The sequence below is a fragment of the Muscardinus avellanarius genome (assembly GCF_963383645.1).
Source record: "Muscardinus avellanarius genome assembly, chromosome: 1".
Lineage (NCBI taxonomy): Eukaryota > Metazoa > Chordata > Mammalia > Rodentia > Gliridae > Muscardinus > Muscardinus avellanarius.
This window is the reverse complement of record NC_137786.1, coordinates 174,135,067-174,152,177: the sequence shown is the minus strand read 5'-3', so window position 1 is coordinate 174,152,177 and position 17,111 is coordinate 174,135,067. Positions and strand designations below refer to the sequence as shown.

At 57.0% G+C, this 17,111-nt stretch overlaps 1 protein-coding gene across 4 annotated transcripts in view; it reads left to right on the top strand.

The window, feature by feature from the left end:
* Positions 1-17,111, top strand: part of MYO7A (myosin VIIA) — a gene marked incomplete at both ends in the record, with an annotated part of 63,773 nt that overhangs the window by 32,252 nt on the left and 14,410 nt on the right. For 3 of the 4 annotated variants that reach the window (XM_080717535.1, XM_080717533.1, XM_080717532.1), the window contains 16 exons: positions 887-971; positions 1,407-1,625; positions 2,025-2,132; positions 3,777-3,986; positions 4,347-4,550; positions 4,716-4,892; positions 5,220-5,309; positions 6,381-6,508; positions 10,477-10,603; positions 11,054-11,173; positions 11,501-11,674; positions 12,476-12,703; positions 13,919-14,089; positions 14,825-14,942; positions 15,631-15,757; positions 16,657-16,826. In XM_080717535.1, coding sequence (XP_080573661.1) covers positions 887-971; positions 1,407-1,625; positions 2,025-2,132; positions 3,777-3,986; positions 4,347-4,550; positions 4,716-4,892; positions 5,220-5,309; positions 6,381-6,508; positions 10,477-10,603; positions 11,054-11,173; positions 11,501-11,674; positions 12,476-12,703; positions 13,919-14,089; positions 14,825-14,942; positions 15,631-15,757; positions 16,657-16,826 — 2,456 coding nt within the window. Of the gene's footprint in view, positions 1-886; positions 972-1,406; positions 1,626-2,024; positions 2,133-3,776; positions 3,987-4,346; positions 4,551-4,715; positions 4,893-5,219; positions 5,310-6,380; positions 6,509-10,476; positions 10,604-11,053; positions 11,174-11,500; positions 11,675-12,475; positions 12,704-13,918; positions 14,090-14,824; positions 14,943-15,630; positions 15,758-16,542; positions 16,827-17,111 lie in introns of all 4 variants that reach the window. The other variant, XM_080717534.1, reaches the window with a different exon arrangement.

The following is a 17,111-nucleotide window of genomic DNA, read 5'->3' as shown; positions in this document are numbered from 1 at the left end:
GGAGCAGCTTACTGTGTGCAGGGTGACAGCCCTGCACTCCTCACTGTCAGAGACATGGGCTCTGACCCAAACCTCAAGTCAGTTTTGTATCTATAAAATGGAGACGCTAAAGTGTTCAAAGCTTTTTTTTTTTTTTTTTTGGGTACTGGGGTTCCCGGAAACCCTTCTACCTCTGGGCTACACTCCCACACCTATTTTATATTTTTATTTGGAAACAGGGTCTCTTAAGCCAGTGCAGCTGGCTTCAAACCTGTGTGATCAATAAGTGCACCAATAAAAAAAAGAATAAATAAAAAAAAAGGAGAAAAAAAAAAAACCTGTGTGATCCTCCTGTCTCCGCCTCCCAAGCGTGGGGATTACAAGCGTGCGCCACCACATCCGGCTTCAAAGCTTTTTATCTTTTGTATTATTTAATGTACTAATTTGTTTATACATTTACTCATTTAACGAGTAATTTTTTATGTATTTTTTATTTTGGTGGTACTGGGGATTGAACCCAGTGGCAGTCTTCCTCTGAGCTACACCCTAGCCTTTTTATTTTTATTTTTTGAAACACTGTCTTGCTAGGTTGCTGAGAGTCTGTCGTGCTACACTGCTGAGGCTGCCCTCCAGCCTATGATCCTCCAGTCTCAGCTCCCAAATTCTAGGATTACAGGCATGTGCCACCATGCTTGGCTAGCAAATGCCTTTTGAATAGTCGCTCTAATGGGCTTATGTGACAAGCTGGCGAGGCAGGAAGGGCAATCATGATTCTACCCACTTCCCCAAAGTGGGTGCCCGAGGTCACACAGTTGGGTGGCACAGAGCTGGGGCTCGGCGTGTTCTCCCACTTCCAAGTCCACCTGCTTTCTGCTCTGGGAGTCATCCTTGGCTGCTGCTGTTTCAGGTCCAACTTCCTGAGGCTGAAGAATGCCGCCACACTGATCCAGAGGCACTGGCGGGGCCACAACTGCAGGAGGAACTACGAGCTGGTGCGTGCCAGGGCTGCTTCTTGCCTGCACCAGGGCAGCTCGCCCCCACCCGCCCCTTCCTTTCCTCAAGCTAAAGTCCAGGGCTCCTTCCTGTGGGTCTTCTCAACTGGTCACAATGCCTGTTGCTTTTCTCCAGAATGTTCTGGCAGGTCATGAGCAAACTGAGGGAGGGCCTGGGGTGGCTGGGCCATCCCCCCTGCAGAGCAGATGGGTCTCCACCTGCACTTGGGCAGGGGCGTGGACAGGAAGGAGTCTGGCTGGGGTCCCTCAGGGTGAGTCAAGCCTCCCTGGGAAGCTTTCCCCAGAGGAGAGACGGACTTGAGTGGACAGGGACTGGCTGGAGTGGAGGCTCACACAGTGGAAGTTGCTGCTGGCAGGGTCATTCTGGAATGGGCGCAGACTCTGAGCCAGGGGCCTGTCCTTCCTGTCCTGCAGATGCGCCTGGGCTTCCTGAGGCTGCAGGCCCTGCACCGCGCCCGGAAGCTGCACCAGCAGTACCGCCTGGCCCGCCGGCGCATCATCCAGTTCCAGGCCCGCTGCCGTGCCTACCTGGTGCGCAAGGCCTTCCGCCACCGCCTCTGGGCCGTGCTCACGGTGCAGGCCTACGCCCGCGGCATGATCGCCCGCCGGCTGCACCGCCGCCTCCGGGCAGAGGTGAGGGGCCCTGTGTCCCAGGAGGGGTGTGCTCTGAGGTGCAGTCCACCTCCGGCTGATGGATCACCCCCAGGTGATGGCCAGGAAGCTGAGGCCCACGGGGGGCCCTTCAGCTGTGCCTGCTGCTCCAAGGAGCAGGTAAAGCCAGGGTGAGACCCATCTCCAGGTCCTAGCCTGGCACAGCGCTGGGCCCCAGCTACCCCTGACACTCTCCAGGCAACCCCACTTCGGCTCTGGGATCCACAGTGCTTTACCCCACGTGGGATGGCGCTGCCTGTCCCCTGTCTGCAAAATCATCTGTCAGCTGCTCTCAGTGACAGAACTCAGGCTGGGGTGGGGAGGAGCCGGCGTGACAGACGTGACTCGTTCCCATGTTCACCTGGCTGTCCCTTTCCTCAGTATCTGCGGCGACTGGAAGCAGAGAAAATGCGGCTGGCTGAGGAGGAGAAGCTCCGGAAGGAGATGAGCGCCAAGAAGGCCAAGGAGGAGGCGGAGCGCAAGCACCAGGTGGGTGGGGCCAAAGAGGAGGCGGGGCACATGCATCGGGTGGGCGGGGCCAAAGAGGAGGCGGGGCGAAAACACCAGGTGGGCGGGGCCTCGGTCTGAGCTGTGAATCTCCTCCAGCACCTCCCCTCACCTTCTGCATCCTTCCTCCCTCCACGAGGGAGGCGCCCCTTCCTAGGCCGGCTCAGCACACAACAGCTGAGCTCTCACAGGGGCCTTGGGCCTGAGCCAGGTGGAGGACAAGAGGCCTGGGTCCCGGGGTAAGAGGCAGCTGCCCATGCACCTTCTCCTGCTGTGCATCGCTGGGGCGACACCCAGAGCAAAACCCAGAGCTGGGGAGAGTGCCGAGAGCCACACTGCCCAAGAAGGGGGCCACCAGCCACAAGCGTTCCTGGACAATCAGAACGTGGCTCCGGTCAGGCACGGTGGTACAGGCCTGAAATACTAGTACTTGGGAAGCTGAGGCGGGAGGATTGCAGATTCGAGGCCAGCCTCAGCAACTTAACAAGACCCTGTTTCAAAATAAAAAATTTAAAAAAGGGGTAGAGGTATAGCTTGAACGTAGAATGCCCCTGGGTTTAATCCCCAGTACTAAAAAAATGAATAATAATAAATAAAAAGGGCTAGGAGTGTATCTCAGTGTTAGAGTGCCCCTAGGTTCAATCCCTAGTGCAACACACACACACACACACACACACACACACACACACACGCTATTGCAGATGATACAGCACTGCATAGACATACTAGATTCTTAAGACTTGGAGGGGAAAGGATATAAAACACCATAGTATTATTTTTATAACATTGGTTACATGTGAAGATTGTACTTGGGAACTATGACTAGCCTGTAATCCCAGTCCTTGGGAGGCTGAAACAGGAGGACTTCAGTTTCAGAGTCAGCCTTAGCAACATAATGAGACTGTCAACAACCTACGGAAGCCCTGTTTAAACAACAACAACAACAACAACAAATACCATAAAATAGGGCTGAGGATGTAGCTCAGAGGTAGAACGTCCCTAAATTGACTCCTCAGTAACACACACACACACACACACACACACACACACACGCACACACACACACATCAATTTCAGTTATTTCTTTTTACTTTTTAAAACGTGGCCACCACATGGATCTGGTGGCACAGGCCTATAATCTAAGTATTTGGGAGGCTAAGAGAAGATCTCAGTCCAGCCTCAGCAACTTAGTGAGACCCTGTTTCAAAATAAAAACAAAAAGGATGGGTAAGGGAGTATAACCTGGAGGTAGAATGCCCTTGGGTTCAATCCCTAGTACAAAAAAAAAAAAAAATGTAACTTCCACACACATGGACTACATCGTCTAAAGCCCCAGCCACAGGACGTGGGACTCTTGGTCAGGTGTAGGGTGGAGGCCAGGGGAGCATGGCGTCGGCAGCCTGGGGAAAGTGGTTCCTGGCTCAGCCCTGCAAGGACAGAGGCTGCTATCTGGGCTGGCCACTGCATCTGTCGCCTTGGACGGTGAGGGCCACACGAGGAAGCTGGGCACACTCTTCCTGTGCTCAGGAGGCCCGGTGGAGCTGGGGACAGAGGCTGCCCCTGGCCCTCTTGTGCTCCCTGGGCCTTGGCATGGGGTGTCAGCCCCCTCCTCTGCCTCGCCTTCAGGAGCGCCTGGCCCAGCTGGCTCGCGAGGATGCGGAGCGCGAGCTGAAGGAGAAGGAGGAGGCCCGGCGGAAGAAGGAGCTGCTGGAGCAGATGGAGAGAGCCCGCCACGAGCCCATCAACCACTCGGACATGGTGGACAAGATGTTCGGCTTCCTGGGGACCTCAGGAGGCCTGCCAGGCCAGGAGGGCCAGGCGCCTGCCGGCTTTGAGGTACCAGGCTGGGGCAGGGCTGCGGAGGCCCCACCCCCTGGCTGACAGCTCTCTCTTCTCGTGGCCCTTTGAATTAACGCCCACTGAGTAGGTCAGTGGTGATGCCTTGGGTCTCATGCCCCATCCAGCCCCGCCTGTCATGTGGCCTTGGGCCAGTCACTGTCCCTCTCCAGGGCCTTCCCAGACTTGTGTCCACTCATCTTTGAGGATCTACTATGTGTCGGGTCTGTTCAGACAGCAGACAGGACAGACAGAACCCTGTCTTCAAGAGGAGGAGCTGGCTCCTCTGGTGTAGGTAGGGGAGCAGCAGCCCAGCCCAAGCCTGTCCCCCACGGCAGGGAACCCCTCTGTGTCCATTAGGACCTGGAGCGAGGGCGGAGGGAGATGGTGGAGGAGGACGTGGATGCAGCCCTGCCCCTGCCCGACGAGGACGAGGAGGACCTCTCCGAGTACAAGTTTGCCAAGTTCGCTGCCACCTACTTCCAGGGCACCACCACCCACTCCTATACCCGGCGGCCCCTCAAGCAGCCGCTGCTCTACCATGACGACGAGGGCGACCAGCTGGTAAGGACTGGTTGCCATCAGGCCCGGACAGAGAGGCATCGTCCCCTGCGCCCGGGTGGGCAGGGGCCAGGTCTGACCCAGCCTGGGGCCGGCCACGCAGGCCAGTGTCATCCAGCCTTCTCCCCAGGTCCCAGCCATCCCCACAGCTGTCGCCTCTGCCCCCAGGCAGCCCTGGCCGTCTGGATCACCATCCTCCGGTTCATGGGGGACCTCCCAGAGCCCAAGTACCACACGGCCATGAGTGACGGCAGCGAGAAGATCCCCGTGATGACCAAGATTTACGAGACGCTGGGCAAGAAGACGTACAAGAGGGAGCTGCAGGCCCTGCAGGGCGAGGGCGAGGTCAGCCCCACCTCGTGGGCCTCTCGGGCCAGTGGAGACTGCATGCATGACCTGGGGTCCTCTTCCTTGGCAGAAAGAGCACCCTACAATTTGTCTTGGCCTCCCCTCTCCCAGCCCCAGCCTTCTCTGTCTGCTTGTAGGAACAGATGTGTGAAAGTTGTGTGAACTGCAAAGTGCTGGCTGTACCTGGAGCCAGACGGCAGAGCAGATGGCTTTCGGAGTCTCTGGTGGCTGGTGGCAGGGTGGGGTCCAGGGGCGGAGGGTGGTGGCCTTGTGCAGAGGTGAGCTGGGCCTGGGCCGCAGCCCTCAGCCCTGTTGGCCCTGCAGGCCCAGCTCCCCGATGGGCAGAAGAAGAGCAGCGTGAGGCACAAGCTGGTGCACCTGACCCTCAAGAAGAAGTCCAAGCTCACAGAGGAGGTGAGAGCGGCCCCGGCCCGCGGCCCGGCCTTGGAGGGCAGGACAGAGCACGGGTGACTGAACAGACAGAATGCAAGGAGAGAGAGGGTGGTGAACTCAGGCTGGGGTCAGGGAGGGCCCCCGGGCAGCGTGGAAGTGGCGAGGCAGGACACTTCCTGCTGGGGCCTGCGCCTGGGCATCTGGTCCAAGGACCGTCCAGACGGGAGCGTCCATGGGTGAGAGTGCTCATGACTGTCACCGCTGAGTGCTCCGACCTCGCCCATTGGCCACCGGGTCCCTGAGCGGTTCCAGCCCTGTGCCCCAGGGCTGTCTCAGCTGGAGGAGCGGTGTCAGACATACAGACCATGGCATTCACAGCCTGTGGCCGCTCCCCACACCCCATGTCTGCATGCACCTGCACCTGAGACTCCTCTGTCTCCTTCTCAGCCCTGGTCCCCTCCTCCAGGAAGCCTCCCCACTTCCTCGCCGCAAAGTCAGGGGCTCATTGCCTTTGTCCTTGTCCTGAGATCCAAACCCAATCTTACAGCCCAGATGGGCGCGGATTTGAATCCGAGCTTGGTACCAAGGGGCCCAGGCAGGAAAACTCCCACTCCCAGGAGGAGGGCGAGAGGTGGCAGCCTTGGTGGACACGAGGACTTTCCACAGCCCTCCCTGTCTGTGTCACACACTCTGGCCACTCAGCCCCCACCCCCCCCGGCCTGGGGCTGCCACTGTAGCTGTGTGGGGTCAAAGAGGGACACTCATGTCCTAAGAACCAAGACTGAGTTGAGTTTAAACTCAGTTAAAACTGAGTTCTAACGCTGGCCATGTGGGGGCCAGGGGCCTTGGAAGGGCCCAGAGAGATGGGGTCCCACCCAGAATCAGTAGCAGGAGGCTGTGGTGGAGCCTCATTCCCCGTGCTCCCGGCTGCTCCTGGCTCCCCACCCCATCAGGCCTGCTGGGGCAGCGGCAGGGTCAGTGGTGGGGAGCCCCACTTCTCTGCTCTGGGGAGTAGGCAGCCTTAGGCACCCTGGTCAGCAGACAGCACTGCTGGCTTCACCTGCCCTGGGCAAGCCTGTCCCCTTCGCCCAGGTGACCAAGAGGCTGCATGATGGGGAGTCCACGGTGCAGGGCAACAGCATGCTGGAGGACCGGCCCACCTCCAACCTGGAGAAGCTGCACTTCATCATCGGCAATGGCATCCTGCGGCCGGCGCTGCGGTCAGTGCCTGGGCAGGGCGGGGGCTGGCGTGGTGCCTCGGCCACGGGTGAAGCCGGGAGCCTGCATCTGGCTCTGCTGCTGGCGGGTGGTGTGACCTCAGCCAAGATCCTTCCTCTCTAGGCCAGTTTCCTTGTCTGTAAAGGAGGGAAATCGTGTGTCCCTCTGAGGCTTGTGGAAATCTCAGCCTTGAGTGAGACGTGTGTAAGCAAGCTGGGGACTGCCGCAGGCCCTCGGTGACAGAGCTGTGATTACTGTTACCCTGTGTGCATTTTAGCTCCCCGCCCCAGAGCAGGAAGGGCTGCCAGTTCACCTGCAGCGCACCTGCCCCAGGCTCAGGGTCACTGTAGACAGATGCCTGGGGCCCTGCCAGTGTCCCCTACCCCAGCCAGGAGAACCTTCACCCAGGCCCCTGTGGGCTGAGAGTTGATGGGAAGACCAGGAGCAATGACCCAGCCGGGTGGGGGCGGGCAGGCTTCTCTTAGAACAGGACCAGCACAGCTGGCGAGGAGAGCTGAGTGCACGGACAGGTGTATGCTGCTGGGAGGACGACGGATGGGAAAACTGCGTTCAGAGTGCTTGCCCAGGGGTCACTGGGCCTCCTGCCTCCCAGATGGACCTCCTTATTGTCCCCCCCCAAGGCCGGTTACTGCCTTGCTAGAGACCTCCCAGAGCACTCCCTTCAGAAGGGAGAGTAGCCCCCAGGCATCTCACTATCACGCCTAAAGCTGACCCTTCCAGAGGTGTGTGCCAGTAGCCCTGGACCAAGAGGAGGAAGGCTGAATGCCAGGGCCAGGTCCTCCCTGCTCCTGGCCTCAGTCTCCCTGTGGGGAAGGTGCAGTCAGGTCAGACACTTCAGTGGCAAGGGAGCAGATTTTCACTGGTCTTTGGCAAGATGGAACTAGAACTACATATTTTTGGTTTTGATTTTGTTTTTGGTTTTTTTTTGGCAGTACTGGGGGTGGAACCCAGGGGCTTTCTACCTCCAGGGCCTATTTTATATTTTATTTGGAAACAGGGTCTCACTAAGTTACTGAGAGCCTCACTAAGTAGCAGAGGCTGGCTTTGAACCTGTGCACTCCTCCTGTCTCAGCCTTCCAAGCGCGGGGATTATAAGCGTGCGCCATCACGCCCAGCGAACTATGTGCTTTTACTTTAGGATTGGTCTTTATTCTAAAACTTTACCTTACTACTCTTTAGTTTTAGTTTTGTTTTGTGGTACTGGGGATGGAACCCAGGGTCATTCTACCTCTGAGCTATACTCCCAGCTCTATTTTTTATTCTTTATTTTGAAAGAAGGTCTCACTAAATTGCAGAAGGCCTAAGTAGCTGAGGCTGTCCGAACACTGTGATCCTGTCTCATCCTCCCAGGTACTGGGATTACAAGCGGGCACCAACACATGGATTTTTTGGATTTTTTTTCTTTTCTTTTTTAAATTTTGTGTTGCTGGGGATGGAACACAGGACCTCATGCATGCCAGGCAGTCATCTACCACTGAGCTATATCCACTGAGGATATTTAGAAGTAGCTTTATGGTTGGACATGGTGTGCATGCTTGTAATCCCAGCGCTTGGGAGACTGAGACAGGAGGATCGCACAGGTTCAAAACCAGCCTCAGCTACTTAGTGAGGCTCTCAGCAACTTAGTGAGACCCTGTTTCCAAATAAAGTATAAACAAGGTCTGGGACTATAGCCCAGAGGTAGAAAAGCCACTGGGTTCCACCCCCAGTACCACACACACAAAAAGTACTGTCAAGCCAGGCGTGGTGGCGTGCGCTTGTAATCCCAGCATTTGGGAGGCTGAGACCGGAGGATCGCGGTTCGCGGACAGCTTCAGCTACTTAGTGAGGCCCTCTACAACTTAGTGAGACCCTGTTTCAAAATAAAGAATAAAAAATAGGGCAGGGGGTATAGCCCAGAGGTTGAATGCTCCTGGGTTCCATCCCCAGACCCACACAAACACACACAAAAAAGTACCTTATGGCAGGACATAATTGTATAGACTTGTAATCCCAGTACTTGGGAGGCTGAGACAGGATGACTGCAGGTTTGACGACAGCCTCAGCAAGTAGTGAGGTTCTCATGAACCTAGTGAGACCCTGTTTCAAAATAAAAATGAAATAGGGCTAGGGTGTATCTCAGAGGTAGAATGTCCCTGGGTTCAATTCCCACTAACACACACACACACACACACACACACACACACACACACACCATTTATTTAACATTTATTTAACTGGGATCAGCGGTACATATCTATAATCTCAGTACTTGGTAAGCTAAGACAGGAGGATCACAAGTGTGAGGCCAGCCTCGGCAACTTAGCAAGACCCTGTTTCAAAAATAAAAAATAAAATAGGGCTAGGGATGTAGCTTAGAGGTAGAATGCCCCTGAGTTCAGTCCCCAAGACCACACGCACACATACATACACACAAAATTACCTTCATTTTATGAAATGATTGGGGTGTTGGGCAGGGTATATGTGTGTTTTAAATGTTATTATTTTGTCATAATAAAATGTTGATGCTGGGTGTGGTGGTGCATGCCTGTAATGCCAGTACTTGAGAGGCTGAGATAAGAGGATCACAGGTTTGAAACCAGCTGCAGTAACTTAGCAAGGCTCTCAAACTTAGCACACACACACAAAAAAAAAAAAAACCAACAACAAAAAAACCTTGTTTCCAAATAAAAAATAAAGCAGGGCTGGAGGTGTAACTTGGAGGTAGAATGCCCCTGGATTCAATCCCCAATCCCCAGCACAAGGAAGGAAGGAAGGGGAGAGAAAGAAAGAGGAAGGAAGAGGAAGGAAGGGTTGGAGGTGTGTAGCTTGAAGGTAGAATGCCTCTGGGTTCAATCCCCAGTATCACACTAAATAAATTAATTAAGTTGACAATGTCTGCAACTTACTTTATTTTATAATTACTATTAATATGTTTTGATATAGGGGATTGAACCCAGAGTCATTCTACTCTTGAGCTATACTCCCACCATGCCTTTTAATTTTTTTATTTTAAAATGATTTCACTAAGTTGCTGAAGCTGATCTCAAACCTGTGGTCCTCCTGTCTCAGCCTCCCAAATAACTGGGATTACAGACGTGTGCTACCAGGTCCTGTTTTGTAATTTATTTTTAAATTATAGTGGCCCATAGGCTCTCACAATTGGGAAGCCACTGAATCTGACAATTCCTCTTCCTACCTGCCACTGCTCTTGAGGGGGAAGAGGGCCAGCGAGCGCCCCCTGGTGGTCACTGCATCACCATGCATCCAGTTTGGGTCCAGAGCAGGCTCCCTCTGGGGTTCCCAGCTTTCCCACTGGAAGAAACGTTGCTCCCAACAGCAGTGACATCCCAGCTGCCTTTTACCTGAGGCTCACAATGCTGGGCCCTGAGTGTGTGCTTTATAAGCCTTTCTGCACCGTAATCTTGTGAGGATCCCTTTACAGTGAAAAGAAAAAATATTTTCCTTGTTTTCATCTTACCACAGAAGTAACACACAGCACTTGCAAAGTGAAGCATCACAGACCCGTATCTGTATCTGGAGGAGTCAGAGGCCCTGCTCCTCTGCCCCAAGGCACTCCCAGAGGCGGAGCTTGCTTCTGCTCTACCAGTAGCCCTTAGTAGAAACTGTCCCGTTGCTCTGAGTATGGGCTGGGGTCGCCGGGCCTGTGTGTCTCATCAGTGGGGTCCCCAGGCGCAGTGGCTGCTGTGCCCAGAGCTGGATGTGCACTGTCCTCTGGACGGCAGCCCCTGGCCACAGGGCTCCAAATGTGTCTCACGCCTGATGGTGCCCCCTCTAAGGCAAGACCCTCCCCCGCAGCTCCCCAGAGCCCTGGGCTTGGCCTTCCCCATCCCGTCCACTCTGCCTCCTCCTGGACAGTCTTGGGCAAGCAGGACAGGACAGCTGTGTCTGTTCTGCCTGCTGCTGGGAGGGCCGGGGACGTCCCTAAGGTACGTCCCTTCCATCCCAGGGATGAGATCTACTGCCAGATCAGCAAGCAGCTCACCCACAACCCCTCCAAGAGCAGCTATGCCCGCGGCTGGATCCTCGTGTCTCTCTGTGTGGGCTGCTTCGCCCCCTCGGAGAAGTTCGTTAAGGTAGGGGAGGTGCCGGGAGGCACAGAGGCTGCCTGGCCCCATCCTCCCGGTCCCCTTCACCCTGATCACCAGCTCTTGGCTCTCAGCCTCGTTCTACTTAGTTGGAGTCTGACCGGAGCGTACACTTTGCGCACATGTCTTGAGACGAACACTGCAGTTCAACTCCTCACTGGGCCCTGGGTGCTGGGGACATCAGCCTGATTGGCTGGCACTGGGAGGGCAGAGGAGAGGCAGGGCCTAGGGCATCCCTGGAGGATGGAGCAGTCAGGCTGGGAGGGGGGAGCTGGTGCATGAGGGGCGCGTGGTTCTGTTGCCACACCACGTGACATGTCCTGGTGTCCCAAAGGCTAGAGAGGAGGGGACAGGGAAGCCCTGTTGGGAAGAGCAGGTCCCCAGCATGGGCAGAGGGATGGGAGGCGCTGTAGTGTTCGGGTGGCCTCTTGTCTGCAGTACCTGCGGAACTTCATCCACGGAGGACCACCGGGCTACGCCCCGTACTGCGAGGAGCGTCTGAGGAGGACCTTCGTCAACGGGACGCGGACGCAGCCACCCAGCTGGCTAGAACTGCAGGTGCGGCGGCCACCCAGTGTGTGGACGTTCACCACGCCCCCCCAAGGATCTCCGAGTCTTGTTTGTTGGCTTCATGGCGCGGAGGCCCTTCAGCCATGAGGGGACAGTGATTCCATCCTGCGGGGCTTTGTGGTGGTTCTGTGAAGCGAGGGTGCCCACCTCCCAGCCACAGGGCCCTGGCTCAGGGGCCCATTGGGGTGGTCTGTGAAGCAGGTTTCTCGGGCACCTGTGACAGGGACACTGTCCTAGTGGGATGCCAGAGGCTCGGGGACAGTCCTGGCCCCCTGGGGAGCCAGGGTCCAGAGAATGAGCCAGGGTAATTTCCAGGCCACTAAGTCCAAGAAGCCCATCATGTTGCCCGTGACGTTCATGGACGGGACCACCAAGACCCTGCTGACGGACTCGGCCACCACGGCCAGGGAGCTGTGCAACGCACTGGCCGACAAGATCTCACTCAAGGACCGTTTTGGCTTCTCCCTCTACATCGCCCTGTTTGATAAGGTATGGGGGCACCCACACCCTCTCCTGAGGTCTCTACAGTCCCATCCCAGTGCCAGCACCCATTGGCCCAGGTGACCTTGTGTGTGGTCCTTAAGTAGGGGGGACCCTGGCCCTGCCTGACTCATTAGGAAGAAGGTGAAGCCCCCTTCAGCAGCTCGTGCTCAGGCAGAAGGAGTCCCTTGGTTCTGAGAAAGAGCAGGACCCAGATGGGCTGGGGTGCGGGGCCAGGCAGCCGAGGGCCCCTCGTGTGCACAGGGAGCCTGGTTCCCTAGCTCTGCATCAGGTTGCTGCAACACGTGCCAAGGAACCTACTCAATAGATGGTGGTTTATTTCTGCTTATTCCTCACCACCTGGGGTGCGGGCACCTCCAGTGTGGTGGCATGCCTCCACCAAGCTGGGTCTGGGGCTCAGGGCAGAGCCTTGTGGTTGGAGACAGTTTGCCTGGATTTTTCTCAGCTGTAGACGCATCCTGTGTTTTCAGCAACAATTTGACCAACACTTTCACACAGGACTTGCACTAGGAAATGGGAACTCCCACCTGTGCCCTTGACACAGACAATTGGCTAGACAGACAGACAACAACTGGTGGTGCCAGTCCATTCTGGGGTCCAGGGGACCCGCACAGGGCTGCCTCCTAGGGGACCGAGGGCACATTCCTGCACCTCGTTTTTCTGTCTGGGTCACTGGGCTTTGGTTTTTCATCTGAACTAGGCCAGCTGACACATTCAATGTCCGCTGTGGTCCTTCCCTGACCCCATGCCTGCACACCCTCCCACTGGGCCTTCTATCCTGTGCCGCAGGTGTCTTCCCTGGGCAGCGGCAGTGACCACGTCATGGATGCCATCTCCCAGTGCGAGCAGTATGCCAAGGAGCAGGGCGCCCAGGAGCGCAACGCCCCGTGGAGGCTCTTCTTCCGCAAAGAGGTCTTCACACCCTGGCACAACCCCTCGGAAGACAACGTGGCCACCAACCTCATCTACCAGCAGGTGGTGCGCGGAGTGAAGTTCGGGGAGTACAGGTGTGAGAAGGTGAGTGTGGCGCATCTGCTGGGCTTGCCCGGCCCATGCCGCCCGCTCCAAACCTGGGCTGAGGTTTCCTGTGACCCCGTCAGCCAGCGCAGAGGTTGGCCTGGTTGCAGTTAGACCTTCTCCTGGATTCACACTCACGGGTGCACAGGGCGCACGAGGGGAGGTGAAGTGCCAGGAGCCGGGCTTTGAGGATATCCCTGCAGTGATCGCACACAGTGCTCATGCTTCAGGACACACTCACCGGAGGAGTCTGAGTTAGCCTAGTAAACTCTGCTCTGAATGAGAACGAGACTCCATTTAGACCAGGATCTGCAAATGTTTTTCCTTTTGTCTCCTTCTGAGGACGAGCGGTTCTTCTGGTACTTATGTCTCTGTTAGTGATAGTGCTGGAGGGACCGGGATGGACATGATGGACCTGAAGAGGATGGTGGGGGTGGCGTTGGTGGGGGTGGTGATGGAGGTGGCGGTGGTGGTATTATTGGTGGTGATGGTGATGGTGGTGGTGTCGTAGGGAGTGATGATACCGGCGTTGGTGATGATGATATTTACCGGTGGTGATGGTGGTGATGGTAAAGGTGGAGGCCATGAGAATGGTGGTATCTGTGGTGATGGTCTAATATTCAGTCAGAATCCAGTACAGCGCCCACTGCAGTTGCCCAAATTTGGAAATACTTCAAACTCATTGAGAAATATCTGTTACCTTCAAGCCCCAAGAACCTTTCTCTGTTGCCCTTGTTGCTGGAGCCTGGAAAGGCCCAGGTGGACACCATCCCTGGTGGAGAAGGGGCCCATGCTGGGTGCCCACTGAAGCCTCTGCGGCACAGCCTGCTGGCCCCCCCACTGCTTTGACTCCCTGCCAGGGGCAGAGTGACAGTGATGGGGTTAGTAGTGGTGACCCAGTCCCCTCACTTTGGCTGTGCCCAGGCCTCCTGTTGTCCGGGACAGTCCTCTTCTCTTGTTTGTCCACCCCAATTGTTGTCCTGGAGGGGCTGGGCATGCAGCAGCTGACCTGTTACTGGCTGATCTCTTTGGGTCAGTTCACGCACCCCTGGTTAGAGTCCAGCTCTGTGCTGAGGGGACCCAGGAGAAGGCTGGAGTGTGTCCTTCAAGAACACCACAGACATCCAGTGAGGACACAGGCCCAAGGGCCAGGGTCCCAGAGCTATGGGAGGCAGGGCCAGGGGAGCCTCCCGTGCCACTGAGGTCCCTCCCCAGGAGGATGACCTGGCCGAGCTGGCCTCCCAGCAGTACTTTGTGGACTACGGCTCCGAGATGATCCTGGAGCGCCTGCTCAACCTCGTGCCCACCTACATTCCTGACCGCGAGATCACACCCCTGAAGACTCTTGAGAAGTGGGCCCAGCTGGCCATTGCCGCCCACAAGAAGGTAGGAAGGCTGTCAGGGGCCTCAGCGGAGGGCCAGGGCCCAGGCAGCCAAGGGGATCACAGCCCCACCTCACATCTCTGTCTGTAGGGGCCGGGGCCTCCAGTAGCTGTGGACTCGGATTTACACATGCCCTCTGTCACCTACTCTGGGCTGGGTGCCAGGGACATAGAGAAGTATGACTCAGACCCATGGCCTCCAGAGGGAACCCCTGGGCAGCAGGTCTCGCGGGGCCTCTCCTGGCCTTGCACCAGCTGTTTACCATGTGTGCTCCCCAAGGGCACCCACTCAGGAGAGGAAGAGATAGATACTGCAGGAATCGCCTCTTCTTTCTCCTTAGGAAAGGAGAAAGGAGAGGCCTTCTTGCCTGGGAAACTCTAGGTCCGCACCCTGTCATAACTCCTGCTGGGAGCTCCAGGCCCATGGTCAACTGTGAGCGGTTCCTTTCTGGACTAAGGGGCCGCCCAAGTATAGCAGGGGTGTCTAGTGGGAAAGGGGCTAGGGCAAGGGCTACAGCCCTTACTCTCCACTCAGCTCTTCTTTGGTGTGTATGTGTGTGTGGTTCTGGGGATTGAGCCCAGGGGCATTCTCCCACTGAGCTACATGCCTGCCCTTTTTATTCATCTTTAGTTTTAAGACAGGGTCTCACTGGGTTGCCCAGGATAGCAGTGAGGACAGCTGATATCTACTTACCCTGTGTATTGTCTTTTGTCTTCTGTCCCTCCCCATCCTCTCCAGGGGATTTATGCCCAAAGGAGAACTGATGCCCAGAAGGTCAAAGAGGATGTGGTCAATTATGCCCGCTTCAAGTGGCCCTTGCTCTTCTCCAGGTTCTATGAAGCCTACAAGTTCTCAGGTACCCACTGGCCTCCCGGGCCAAGGCAGAGGGAGGGAGCCTAGCCAGGCATCGGTCAGTGGAACCCCACCTGCAGGACGCTTGGTCTCCTCAGGTCCTGCCACTGAGTGGCTCTGCCTCCCCGTGTCCAGTAGGAACTCCAGGCACACAGTAGGTGCTTGTGGCACACTGGGTTGAACACCTGGGTGAGGCTTGGAATCATTAAAGCCCCTACTGTGCATAGGAGAGGGTAGTCCCAAGCACGTGGGGTATGCTGGGCTGTCTGTGAGGCTGAGCACAGTGTCTCTGGCACCGGCCCACCCAGGCCCTTGGCTCAGCCATCCTCGGGCTGTCTACACTGGCATCGCCACGTGCCAGGCCCCGTCCCAATGCTGGGTTTCACAGAATCACCAGGCATCAGGGCCACAGGGAGCCTTGGGCCTCAGTGGTCCAACCCTGCCCACATCCCACCTTAGAGCAGGGCAGGGACTCATCCAGAGCTGCACAGAGGCAGACACTCCTGACCCAGCGCTCTTCCCGCTGTGCCTGAGGCTCGTAGGGTAGCTGTGCTCTCTGAGATTTGTTTCCCCTGCTTGTAAAATGGAAATCAGTAATTGCCATCCTGGCTGCCTCCCTGGCAGCTGGGAGGGCTGGGAGGGGCTGGGCCCAGGGCAGGAGCCTCCTCTCAGTGCCTATATCCTGGTCCCAGGCCCCAGCCTGCCCAAGAATGATGTCATCGTGGCCGTCAACTGGACCGGCATCTACTTTGTGGACGAGCAGGAGCAGGTGCTCCTAGAACTGTCCTTCCCGGAGATCATGGCCGTGTCCAGCAGCAGGTGAGGAGGAGAAGGAGGGGTACAGGTGTGGAGGGTCACGCAGGCACAGACCCAGCGGCCTGTCCATACGTGTGCTGCAGGCATTAAACCCAGCGAGGGGCCTCCCAGCGCTCTGGGGCTGTTCTGAGATGGCCCGGTGGCTAAAAGTTCAGGGCATGGGAGTGTGTCAGGGCTTGACCTGGGACTCAGGCCTGGGTGACTCACCTCCCTGTCCTCATCGCTAAAATAGGGGTCTCAGTCCTCTCCTCCCATAACAGAGGTAATAAATGATAGGAAAACTCTTTATAAAGCGAGACGTGTGGTGCACGTAGCTAGGACGGCGGGCAGGTTTCTAGGAGAGAACATGGGCCAAGTGGTGGTTGTGCCTTCCCCCCAGCGTGGGCCGGGGTTGGGCCATGCCCAACTCTGAGAGGTACCTGCCAGGCTCGTGGGACGCAGTGGTCACAGACAGTCCTTGCCTTCTTGGAGCGTCAGTGGACAGGGAAAGCAGGCCATATTAGAACAGGGACAGATTGATGAGGGCTATGGGATACGGGGAGGGCTTCCTGGAGGAAGCGGCATCTAGGCTGAGACTTAGAAGGTGCGGAGTCCTTAGATAGGCCCAGGGCAAGCTGGCCAAGCCGGGGGTGGGGGGCCATGGCTGGGACCATGCCTGACTCTGGCCGGAGCCACGTCTGTCTTGGACAGAGGTATGTCTGCCCCAGCGGGACCAGGCCTCGCTTCAGCAGCCGGGCCATCCCCCGTGACCAGGCCACTCTCACTCAGCCGGGCTTGGTGTCCTTCAGGGAGTGCCGCGTCCTGCTCTCGCTGGGCTGCTCTGATCCGGGCTGTGCCGCACCTCACTCGGGCCGCGCAGGACTCACCCCGGCTGGGCCCTGTTCTCCGTGTTGGTCCTGCAGGGGAGCAAAACTGACGGCCCCCAGCTTCACGCTGGCCACCCTCAAGGGAGACGAGTACACCTTCACGTCCAGCAACGCCGAGGACATCCGTGACCTGGTGGTCACCTTCCTGGAGGGGCTCCGGAAGAGGTCCAAGTACGTGGTGGCCCTGCAGGACAACCCCAACCCTGGTGAGTGGCAGCTGGGGCCTTGGGCCACACGCCCCGGGCCTGCCCTGCACGCGGGGGTCTCCTGCCTCGTGATCAGTCCTCCCAGACACCCGCAGGCGGCCAAGCGCAGCCTTGAGTGCTGCCTGCAGGGAACCTTCGCCTCTTCCTTCATTCTTGCTTCCTTTCACCTTCTCTGAGTTAGGTCAGGTGCTCCCTGGTGCCTTCTAACACCCCCTGTCTTCGCTGAATAGCAGCATGTCAAGGCCTGTGCCTGTGGGGGCCAGTGCCAACACGGAGCCCTGCCTT